Below are 12,003 nucleotides of genomic sequence, written 5' to 3'. Positions count from 1 at the left end.
TAAGCTTCCTGCATAATTTCAAAGACCACAAGTACTGTATGCCCAGCTGAAGTGAAGAGATTCTCACCTGAAGTCACCTGAAGCGGCTCTCTGGAAGGCGCCCGGTGACTCTGCATCTCCTGTCAGTGTGACTGTCTTCACATCAAACCCTACACTGTACTGCCTGCAAACATACAGACAAACTTGTCAACTTTGGTATTAATTAAATCAAAATTAAAACCCCCCTCCCAAAGTTTTGTAACACCATCAGGAGTAAATGAGATAGAAAACATGTCACCAACTGTGATTGGTCAAGGAAAATCTAATTAATACCAAGTATAGCTGGGATCCCTAATATATGGAGTCCCCAGAACTGCATGAAGATTAATTCTAACATACTGTAAATCACTTAATGTTTGCAGTAGCAAAAGTTTGCAATCTGAGAAAAATGGACATACTGTATTTGCAGAACTACATGTACAATGAACAAAGAAAGTTGGCACATTATTACCTCCGGGGGAGGAGACATCCTTCCGCGGAAGGGTTTTGTGAGAGATTTAGATTTTCATGTTCGCAGCTGTTTCTCGCGTTTGGGTGGACGGATTCTTTTGAGACTCGGTATATGTTTTGCTATTGGGCTGCAGATGATGCACGTTCTTTTGTTTTTATTGTATATGTGTTTTCGGGCGTGAAAATGGTGCCTTTTGGTGCCCCCAAAACACCCCTTTAAGCGTAAAAGTGGTCGCGACCGTTGACCTTTGGCGTGTTTAAGCTATTCTCGGTCTGGTCCACGTATATGACCGCTCACACAGAGGGGTGTCCGGTATCGATAAATTCTTTGTTTAAAACCCTATATAAAAATATACAATAAAAGCCCGGAGGTATAAAATCTCAGATTTTACTTGTTTCTTCACTGTAATGATAAGTTTGCAGTACAGAAGTGGACACAAAAACTGCGAATATAAAAGTACATGTACTGCAAAAAAAATCGTGTTTACAGTATTGTATAATGGATATCCCTTACTTGGGTCCTTTCAGCTCCAGTAGTACGTGGTTGTTGTTGGCACTGTTCTGGAGGGTAAACTGGAAGACCGGGTTGTTAGGGTAGGTGGCTGGGTTGTTCCCACACCCTCCAGCACTGGACCCCTTCCACTGTCCACTCACCTATACAAAACAACAGGACACACAGGGCTTAAAATACAGTACTTTTTTTCGATTCTGCATACCTGCACTCATCTGGTGCAGGCAACATTGAAAATTACCTGCACCAGAGTAATTTTACCTGCACCACTCAGAATTTAGGAAGTATGGATCACACTAAAGACTGTTCAGAAACCATTGCCATTATTGCGTTAAAGTATAAAAAAACAAAGAATAAATAGTGTAAAACAAGAACTCACAGTTTTCTCATGTTTGTATGGCTCTGGCACTTTGGTGAGGTTGAATTCACAGGTGGAGTATATCTGGAAATAAAACACAGTCATCTGTAAATAGTATTAAAGACAATGAAAACATAGAAAGACTGGAAGCAAGGAGTATGAGAATTGAACACACACCCCTACCAGTGGACTAGCCCCATACTGTAGTGGCTCTGTGTGGCCCAAGGGCTTCAGAAACAGAGATGGGAACTGACCATATTCATGGTGAGGAAACATGAAAACACATAAATTACAGTATCATTCTGTGGCAACAGTCAAATGTATTTACATATTGGACATATAAAAGACTTCACCACATATAAGAATCCTACCCTCAGTGTGTAGTAGATATTATTGCTCTTCTCGTATTGTGAAATGACCAGTGTGTAGAGGGAGGTGCCGGGATCCTTGACAGAGATCTTGCATAGATAATGTGGACTGTTGATTCTCACTCCATCAATGTATGGCCTGGGGTCATCTAGGAGAAACAACAGAGGTATGGTCAGTTGCGTTTATGTACATAACGTTTATGTCATCTTAATGATGAAAGTTCAACTTGGTAATTTCTACTTTCACCAATGTACCAGTAACAATTTTCCTGCCTGCAGCTGGTTATGAAATTGTCAGAATGAAGAATAAATGCTGTGATATAGCTATTAACAATGATAGCTTTAAACAATGTCTAGAGTTAGAAGTTCAAGGGTTAGGTATAAAAGTTGATCGGTGTAATATAGCCAGCTGCCGCCGCGCCGTGTGCCTGCGAAGCTGGTGTGTTATGCCGAAAGGCGGTTATACCGGCTATACAGAGACAGAAAATGTTGACTTTGTGATTCTTATCCCCAATATAAGACACAATTCTCTGTGAAGATTCTTTGACTCAACAAAAGCACAGGGACTTTCGTATGGCCTACTACAATGGAGATCGAACAAAACTAAATACATGATTTAATTTGATTTGTACAATGTATACATGTATTCCATTACTGACTAAACATATTGGAGTGTTTCTGTGAAAATGGACAGATAGACTTACTTGGATAGAAGACTTTCCTCCCACCAGTCTTGTACACCAAGTTAGTGATGTACTCTTTGTTCACAGCAAAGTCATCCTGAAAGAATTCTTTTGGTCAACAATTGCAGATCTTGTGTGGAAAACTAACACTGTTGACATGTATTGCAAGTTCTCAATATTTGTAATACATATTTGCAAAGATGTTGATAGAAAATAACAGGAGGGCTTGAAGTGAGAGGACAGTCTGACTGTACACAATCATGGACATATATGCAACGAATTTCCCAGTACATGTACTTCTGAACAAGGCTGTTATTGTATTGCACTGAGTAGTATCCTTCATTGTAAAAGCAATTAGCCTTCGGGCACGATTTTGAAAATAAAGTTTCAATTATGTAAAGATCCCTCACATCAAGGACATTAATATATAGAATTCCTCACATCAAAGAACAGTTCACAAAATTTCATTCAAAATCAGCTCATTTTGTAAAAAAAATGTAAACATCAATAACCATCTACAGTATGTAACCACAACAGGGTAAAGTATATCAGAATTGCCTCCAACACTGTGTAACAAAGGGTAAAGTCCTAAGGCAGCCCCCTTACCTTGTCTGTGATGTGTCTGGTCAGTAGGACCCACACAGCTGCACCACCCTTGGGCCCTTTAACCTCCAGTCTGTACTGAGGGTTATCACCCAGGGAGTACAGGTCCTTCTTGGGACCTTCTTTGGCCAGCCACACACTGGGGAGAAATACAATAACACAATCATGTAGTAAGCTTCATCAATGGACTTACATACAGTACTTATTTGTGAGTACAGTGGAGTCTCATCTCATCTCATCTATTGCTTGTAGTCTATAGTAATTATTTGACTGCTGGGCCACCACAGACAAGTTTTCTCCACTATTCTGTATATTCTGTGAATTCTTCTTAATATTTCACATAGAGTCATGTCTGTCCATTCTCTGATATTACCCTCCCCTCAGTCCCATCTCTTCTGTTGTCTACCCCTCTCTCTTCCTCCTTGGTCTGTTTCTTGCAAAGTACTTTTGGCTAGTAGCGATGACTGCAACACATGGCCATATCACTTTTAGTTTCTGTTTCTCTACCCTGGTTAGGAGGTCTTTTAATGGATCTGCTTTGTTTGATGGAACATGACTATCTCAAAGTAAGTCCATGACGAATTGCTGGCAAGTCATTTCAGACATGTGTATCAAGAGGCCTATTTATATATTTTCTATGTACATGTATATTCCCATTGTCTGTTGTAACTCTTATGCTAATAAATTTTGTAGCTTGATGAAAAATGTCAGAAGGTTTTGCTTACTCGTGCATGCATGTGGTGAACCTGAACATTTCAGGGTTCCAGTTGATGTAGATGACATCAAAGAAGTGACACAGGGAGTCATAGTCAATCCAGAACACACCTACAACACATGGAATAAGGTCAGAAACTAATAGTATACATGTGATAGTTTCATTTGTCTTGTAACCCACATAGCATGTGTATGTAACTTTTTACCTACTTAAAAAATGTCTGATTTCAAAGACTACATAATATGTAATTTCATAATTCCCTTTAGATTGTGCAATGCATCACACTGTAGCGAAATGCAACAAATGCGGATGTAATTACGCCACCGCAGGGCAAGAAAAGTCAAGTGTCTGTGACCTGATGAAGATTATTTGAAAAACTTTTGTGTAAAAAATGCATGAGGGTTAAAGTCTGCTAAAACAGACCATTGTCATACGACTGTGCAGTCTTGACGTCGTAGTTAAAGGCCTTCTGCAGCTCAGGTGTCCACCTGTCGCTGTCCTGCTCCGAGTACCGTCCCTTCCACCTCAGGTGGCTCCAAGGGTTCTTCAGCTGGATCATCTTAAGACCCTGACCAAGAACAAGAAACTTCATATCACAAGAAACAAACACAAGAAGCTTCATATCACTTGAAAAGTATATATCATTAACTCTCGACATCTTGATTCAATTTGTGAGCACCCTACTAATAACCCTGATACTGGTTCCCTGTTCACAACAAAACTTGTAGTCTTTCCGCATACAATAACTGTTAGAATATAAGAGATTGAAAGACCACAAGAAAGGAAACCAAAAGGATGCTACCTTTTTCCCTTCCAATACTGACTTGCCTACTACATTTCTTCTGCTGAAATTTGTCTACAAACACACAATCAATTTCAAACCAATTTCAAAAACATTTTAGGATTACTGATATCATAACCTTGGCAATAATAATATGGTAAGATACAGCAGAAGATTTGACTTTCCACTGACCTTGTGTTCCCTGATGTCCAACAGTGCGTAGGCATGAGTACACACCAGTCCTGTTCTGTCCTCATCTGCCTTACTGATCTCACCTAGAACACACAAACTCATCATAGTTACACAATCATGCATACATGACAAAATTATCTCAGCAGATGTACCGTGTCTTGCTTTGCCTCTAGAGATGCCTGCATGATTTCCTAATTTGTTTGCCTTCCATTATGAACATTAAAGACAAAAAAATGCATCCCCAGAAAATGTACATTGTACAAACTTCAGGTACCAGGAAATATGATGTTATTATAATAATTTGTAAATAAGCCATAGAGTCTGACATAGATCTATGAATACACTTTGAGCAGAGGTCTATTTCTTTTAGCCCATCTTGTTCTTAACTATACTGATAGATCAAGGGCTAAAAAATCAAAATCTTCATTAGCAAAGCTCCTTGTTATAAAAAATGTAACCTTATTCTTGTCGATCCTTCGAGCAAACTCCTGTCTTGTTAATAATCTTGTTTTTAAAACTTTCATTCACACATGTACACAATTTAATCCTGTCAGACATTTCTTTTTATAAAAGTGTTGTAATGGAAACTTCTGTGCAATTCAGTGACTTCTGCAAGACTAATCTTTTATTCCGAATAAACCAATGATGATGATGATGATGATGATGATGATGATGAAAAATCAGATTATATAGTGTGACGGTTAATTACCTGTTGCCACGGTTATGAGGCACTCGCCCTTGTGGAAGCGAGACTTCATCATGTTGAAGACTCCATTCTTGTTGAAGTCGTCGGAGCCCTCCCTGATCGGCACCCTCTCCGGGATCCAGCCGGTCAGCGCGTGGAGGTCAATGTTCTGGGGACAAACAGACCGTCATGTTTCCAAAAATAGTTTCATCAGGTTGGTAAAGTGTAGGATACAGAAGTTTTCTTTTACACAACCAAGATGGTTAACATTGCTGACAGTTTGGTGTCTATCAGACACCTTCCTCAGAACTACATTGGCTATGTACATAAAGCGGCGAGAAGCAGAACTACAGTTAAAAGCTCTGAGGAAGGTGTCTGATACGTCAGCAAGCTTAAGGTAAACAATCTTGGTTGGGTAAAAGAAAACTCCTGTATCGTATCAGAGAGTCATGTTCAAAACTTTAAGTCAATGAAGTTTAAACATCAATTTCAAGATGATTAATTTTGAAAAAAATTTTGAGATTCTTTCAAAGAATCTTGAGATGTTTTGAGATTATCTGAAACAATATTGAGATTTTTAAAAAAGATCTTGGGCTTGTTTTGAAAAATCTTGAGATTGTTTGAAAAAAATATCCAGATTTTCCAGAAAAATCTTGAGATTTTTCAATATTTGATGACTCCCGCTGGGGGCCGTTATGATCTGTCTGGTGATCATGACAGGGAAGTTGTCCACAAAATATCAGCCATGTAAGTATAAGCTGAAAACAGCTAGAAGTATTTGTCCTAAGTGCTGACTAGATTCTCCAAGTTGAATGTTGACACTGGACATGAATGCGGAAGTAACTACGCCACCGCAGGGCAAACAAAGTCAAGGGTCTATTACCTTATTAAGACATGAAATTATTGAAAAATATTGTGTAAAAAATGCCAGCAGGACAAGGGTTAAAGATTAAACTTTGACTGTCTTACCGAATTTGAGCCTGGAAAGTCGTAGCCTCCCATAACCTAAGAACAACAACAGAAATGTGAGCAAAATCGTCTAAACGAGAAAGCAGTGAATTTACTAGTAACTGTTACAGTGCATGTGGAAGACTACATCTTAAGAGACTGTCATTAGTGTAGCCTGGGTGCAATCCTCCATAGTTTCGTGTTCAGCGACATTAGGGAGTTGGCGTGAACTACGGAGGATGGCACCCAGGCCACCATAAGTGAACCCACCTTCATGTAGGCCTTCTCCAGGAGGGAGACCCAGAGTTCATTCCTGTTGTTGGAGAAGGAACACAGCAGTTCTCCGTACTGGTCCATTGGCAGGAAGTCATCTATTATCACCTGGGAAAACACTTTTCCTGTCACTGATTATGTCGTAAACACCTCAGAATCTAATTTAATCTAAGCTATTAAACATGTACAGCTAATTTTCTACAAACCACGCTCTATGAATTTTTACTGATTTGTTTTAGGCTATTTTCTCCAAGCTAAACCTTTGGGTAAACTTATTATTACCTTCACAAAGAAGGTTATGTTTTCAGTAGCGTTTGTCCGTCCGTCTGTCTGTCTGCAAACAGCATAACTCAAGAAGCATTTGTCATGAAACCTGGTAGGTGGGTTGGTCTTGATGAGACCTAGAAATTATAAAATTTTGCCCCCCCCCACCCCGCCGGCTTTTGTTGGTACTGCAGCAGAAGTTTCGGTTTTGATATCACATGACCTGGGCAATGTAGGGTCATGAATTTTGGATGGTAGATAGCTCTTGAGCTAGGGAAGAAGTGACATGAGTTCGGGGCCCTAGCAGCTTGTATTATGTTTGTAGTTGCTGTGGGGTAAGGACCAGAAGTTGCTGCACCAGCTGAGTTTTATTGAGGATGGCATGACCTTGTCTGTGAAGATGCTACCCTGTGGAACCCAGGCACTGGACAGCTGGAGGTCAAGGGGCAAACAGGCCATGGTCAGCTCACCTCACAACACCAGTGACCAGGAAAAACAACTCCCAAGGTGTGTTCTCTTTCACGTTTACCTTTGCAGAAGGTTATGTTTACCTTCACAGAAGGAAAACATAAAAAATACTGTTTTTGGTTGGTTTCTTCTTTTTCTTCTTTAGAACAAAAAATTAAGTCAATGACCTGGACCAGATGTCTGTTACCATGGTAACTAGTGCTATAACACCCTGGTGTTGGGTAACTTAATGTAGCAGAACAGAGTTGAAGAGGCTGTTCACTATACAGTCATAATTATGAATCTATTTGAGTAAGAATATTAAAATAGAGCAGTAGTTGAGCTAGACCAGCAGGTGAAGGTAAAAGTCATGTATTATTTTTCTTTGCAAATGTTATCCTCTAGTTTCACTTGAGCAATATTCACAATATTGAAGGTATGACAGTTGAGTGGGACTCCTTTTGCTACTCTACACACCTGGTAGTATCTGGAGCCAACATAAGTGTTGTCATTATAATTATAATAAGCTACAAATACAATGTAATAAGTTGTTAGTTGTTGATGAATCAGGAATAAAGAATATCATATAACTCAGTTGTTCAATATCATGCATTTTACTTAATATACAGACATTTTTTCAGTACTCACCATTTTTATTGTCACTATTCAGTCCAAGTCCAAGACACAATAACATGACGAATAGTGTTGCATAATACATTGTACCCATTGGGCATGCAACTTATACTTTTTGTATTGTGAACCATGAAATAAATATTATTTCATATAGGGAAAAAATGCACCAAAATTGATAAATCTCAAAACTACTTCTCGGTAGAATAATCAGTTGTCTGTTTAAAGTGCATTAATTCTGGATAACCGGTAAGTTTTGAATAATTCAACACTTCCAGTTCAGAAATCAATCATACCGCTTTCAAACGGCATCTCTTTGATTTGAGCTCTCAGTCCTTGAGGGGCATACATGGCATTCATGTACTGATGAAAAAGTGCCTTTAGGAGACTCATTTTAAATAATGGCATTTTTCATCAGTACATGGCATTTTTGCATGTTATGCCATGTATTCCCCTCACAGGCTGAGAGCTTGGATCAAAGCGATGCAGTTTGAAAGTGGTATGCTTGTGGGGTCTGTTCAGACTTCTCAACATCAATCATTTTAACTTGCATTTAATAGTTCATCCATTTTACGGTTTGTTTGATTTAAGTCATTAAAACATAGTCTGACAAACTTACTGAATCTGATTCTGAATTCATTTGATAAATTTTTGTAAAAAAAATTGTATTTAGATGGTTTATTTCTCAGTCAAGTACAGTCTAGTGAAAAAATTGTAATTATTGTTTATTTCTCTGTCAGTGAAAAAACAGTACCAAGTGTTGGGCTATAGAGTATGTTGCACCTCACAGCCATAGGCACACCATAGTTGAACACAGCACATGCAAATTGTTAATAAAATGATGATGCCACAATATTTAAAATACTAGATTTCTATAACAACGAGATATAATAAATACATCAATGTACAATGACAATACATCTCTAGGCAGCTAAGGGTCTAAGGATGATCCACTATACAGAGATGTGCTGTTCTCACTCTCATTCTGTCCGTGAGCTGTGTTGTACAGCCTGTGAGATGTGCTGTTCTCGCTCTCATTCTGTCCGTGAGCTGTGTTGTACAGCCTGTGAGATGTGCTGTTCTCGCTCTCATTCTGTCTGTGAGCTGTGTTGTACAGCCTGTGAGATGTGCTGTTCTCGCTCTCATTCTGTCCATGAGCTGTGTTGTACAGCCTGTGAGATGTACTGTCTCGCTCTCATTCTGCCTGTGAGCTGTGTTGTACAGCCTATGAGATGTGCTGGTCTCATTCTCATTCTGTCCTTGAGCTGTGTTGTACAGCCTGTGAGATGTGCTGTTCTCGCTCTCATTCTGTCCATGAGCTGTGTTGTACAGCCTGTGAGATGTACTGTCCTCAGCACCAATGTGCTGTGAGCCACTCCTGTGCAGCGTCCCACTGACACTTGGGACCTCCTTCCCCTCCATTCCGTAAGGACCCCTGTTGTCTCTTGATGACAAACAGCCTCTTTCATAGGTTGGCTTGATGTTGGCCTCTTTTGGCAGTGACTGACCCCTTGATCGTCTGACTGGTTGAGTGCCGTTTATTGCCTGTTTGTTGGTGACATTTGTCAGTGCCATATAACCTGCTAGTGTATGGTCTCTTGGCAGTGACTGGCCCCTTGGTTGTGTGGCGTCTGTCGTCTGTTGGTTAGTGACATTTGTCAGTGACATATAACCTGCTAGTGTATAATCTCTTGGCAGTGACTGGCCCCTTGGTTGTGTAGCGTTTGTTGTCCGTTGGTTAGTGACATTTGTCAGTGACATATAACCTGCTAGTGTATGGTCTCTTGGCAGTGACTGGCCCCTTGGTTGTGTGACGTTTGTTGTCCGTTGGTTAGTGACATTTGTCAGTGACATATAACCTGCCCTCATGCAGCCTCTTGGCAGTGACTGAACCCTTGGTTGGGTGACTGGATGCATGACGTCTGATGTCAGGTGCGGCCGTGGGTCTTCATCGTGGGTCACTGCGTATGGTTGAAGCTGTGGCCCTGGGTCTTCATTAATGAAGGTCGTTGCATACGGCGCAAGCTTGCCATTTTTCCCTTTCCCCGACACATCCATGTATGACACAGCATACGGCTCAATGTCATCGTTCTCTTCAATTGGCTGGATGTCATCGTTGTCTGGTTCTGTTGGCTGTATGTTAGCAAAGGAAGTTGTTGCGTACGGTGCAAGCTTGCCGTTTTTCCCTTTCCCAGACACATCCATGTATGACACAGCGTATGGCTCAATGTCATCATTCTCTTCAATTGGCTGGATGTCATCGTTGTCTGGTTCCGTTGGCTGTATGTTAGCAAAGGAAGTTGTTGCGTACGGTGCAAGCTTGCCGTTTTTCCCTTTCCCAGACACATCCATGTATGACACAGCGTACGGCTCAATGTCATCGTTGCCTTCTGATGTCTGGTCCTCAACAGGACTCGGTCGTCTGCCTGTGACTGAGTCTCTGTCCGAAGGGGTGGAGTTTCCATCCGTTTCAGCAGGGGCGTTGTGACGGGCCATACCTGTGCTGTGACAGCGTTCGTACAAGCAGAAGACAACCACCCATACCAACACCATGAGGAGGGGCACAGTAACAGCCATGATGATGGCATTGACGTGGTAACTGTCGTCCTCCTCGGTGAGGATTGGGCCAAAACTTGGGAGAGTGACAATTTCAGTCCCGGTTGTAGCCTGGCTTGGTGTAGCCTGGTACTCTGAACCTGGGGTGGCATTTGTGTATGGTATCTCTGTGGGAATGGTGTCGTTGTACAGACTGGTGTAGTTGTACAGACTGGTGTGGTTGTACAGACTTGTGTGGTCCCGGGTATGCGGACCTGTTGCGGTGGACGTTTCATCGCATCTCCCTGACCTGATGTCCTGTGGTGACCAGCCTGTGTTGGTCTGACTGATGTCCTTCCTCACGGTGGCAAGCAGAATGCCACTCAGGTTGGCAGGTGACGCACACTTCAGGGAGTCACTGGCATAGATGTAATCCAACTCTGGCAGATGACAGATGAACCAGGTGAGATTCGCGTCACATTTCAGCGGGTTTTTTGCTAACAAAAGCCGTAAGGCCCTCAGACGCAGGACTTGGCTGTCGATCGTGGTGATGTGGTTTGTTTCCAGGCCTGCAACCTTAAGTGCTGAAAGCGGCAGGAGTGCGTTGACAGGCACGGAACTCAGACGGTTCTCTTTCAACTGCAACTTTGCGAGAAGAGGTAGGCTGCGGAATGCATGCTGGGATATGATGGAAATGGCGTTCCTGTCGAGGTCCAGGTTTGTTACCCTCTCAAGCCCAAGGAAGGTATCAGGTTCTGAGGATAAAAAAACAGAATAAAGTTATTTTAAGTTTGCAGGGATTTTTTTGTAGTATGTATTGAGTATCAAGATTAAGTAATTATTGATAAATTATTATGTACTAATCTTGTATAGTTGTTTATAATAATTTTATTCCTTTTTGTGCCTGCCTAATATGTATAATTCAGCAACAATGTATTTTAAATTTGTGTATTGTTATGAATCAAAACAATAATAAACCAATCAGCAACCCACACCACATAAAGTTGGACCAGATCGAGCTGAATAGATTATTAACAAGGCAGAATTAATCTGGTCAACTTCACATTTGTATAATCCACCTGGCAATGTGGATTGCAGCTGAGCCGGATACATGTACACATTGTGGGTGGCAGATCAATTGTAGCTAATCTATTCAGCTCGATCCTGTACAAATCTATCCTAGTGGGGAAGCTTAAGGGGCCTACAAAATAACATTACATTTATTTACAAATGTATATATACATGTATATATATGAGTCATTTTACACGTAGGTAATTTTCTGCGATTTCTAAATCAAACATGAAATACTAGGGATGTTACCGAGGATTCATATTACTTATGAAATAAGACAATTTTTTTAAAAGCAACAAAATTAAGTATCAGGAGCCCAAAATACACATTTTTGTCAACGTACCAAGACTGGAGATACGGTTGTCACTGAGGGAAAGGTGTGTCAGCAGTGGCAGACCTTGGAAAGCCCCTGGCTGCACCGTGGACACGTTGGACTCCCGGATGTAAAT

General features: G+C 40.9%; 1 protein-coding gene across 1 annotated transcript in view; it reads right to left on the bottom strand.

Moving 5' to 3' along the window:
• Window positions 1-12,003, bottom strand: part of LOC109486538 (calpain-7-like) — a 79,548-nt gene that overhangs the window by 1,062 nt on the left and 66,483 nt on the right. The window contains exons 12-23 of the mRNA XM_019790375.1: window positions 6,604-6,714; window positions 6,355-6,390; window positions 5,410-5,554; window positions 4,701-4,783; window positions 4,151-4,295; window positions 3,738-3,837; window positions 3,016-3,151; window positions 2,431-2,506; window positions 1,730-1,875; window positions 1,380-1,442; window positions 1,004-1,143; window positions 68-163 (exon numbers count right to left, since the gene is read on the bottom strand). Of these exons, the coding sequence (XP_019645934.1) occupies window positions 68-163; window positions 1,004-1,143; window positions 1,380-1,442; window positions 1,730-1,875; window positions 2,431-2,506; window positions 3,016-3,151; window positions 3,738-3,837; window positions 4,151-4,295; window positions 4,701-4,783; window positions 5,410-5,554; window positions 6,355-6,390; window positions 6,604-6,714 (1,277 nt within the window). The remainder of the gene's footprint in view (window positions 1-67; window positions 164-1,003; window positions 1,144-1,379; window positions 1,443-1,729; window positions 1,876-2,430; window positions 2,507-3,015; window positions 3,152-3,737; window positions 3,838-4,150; window positions 4,296-4,700; window positions 4,784-5,409; window positions 5,555-6,354; window positions 6,391-6,603; window positions 6,715-12,003) is intronic.

Source organism: Branchiostoma belcheri, unplaced genomic scaffold (assembly GCF_001625305.1).
Source record: "Branchiostoma belcheri isolate BF01 breed outbred unplaced genomic scaffold, Haploidv18h27 scaffold81, whole genome shotgun sequence".
NCBI lineage: Eukaryota > Metazoa > Chordata > Leptocardii > Amphioxiformes > Branchiostomatidae > Branchiostoma > Branchiostoma belcheri.
This window is presented reverse-complemented; position numbering and strand designations above follow the sequence as displayed.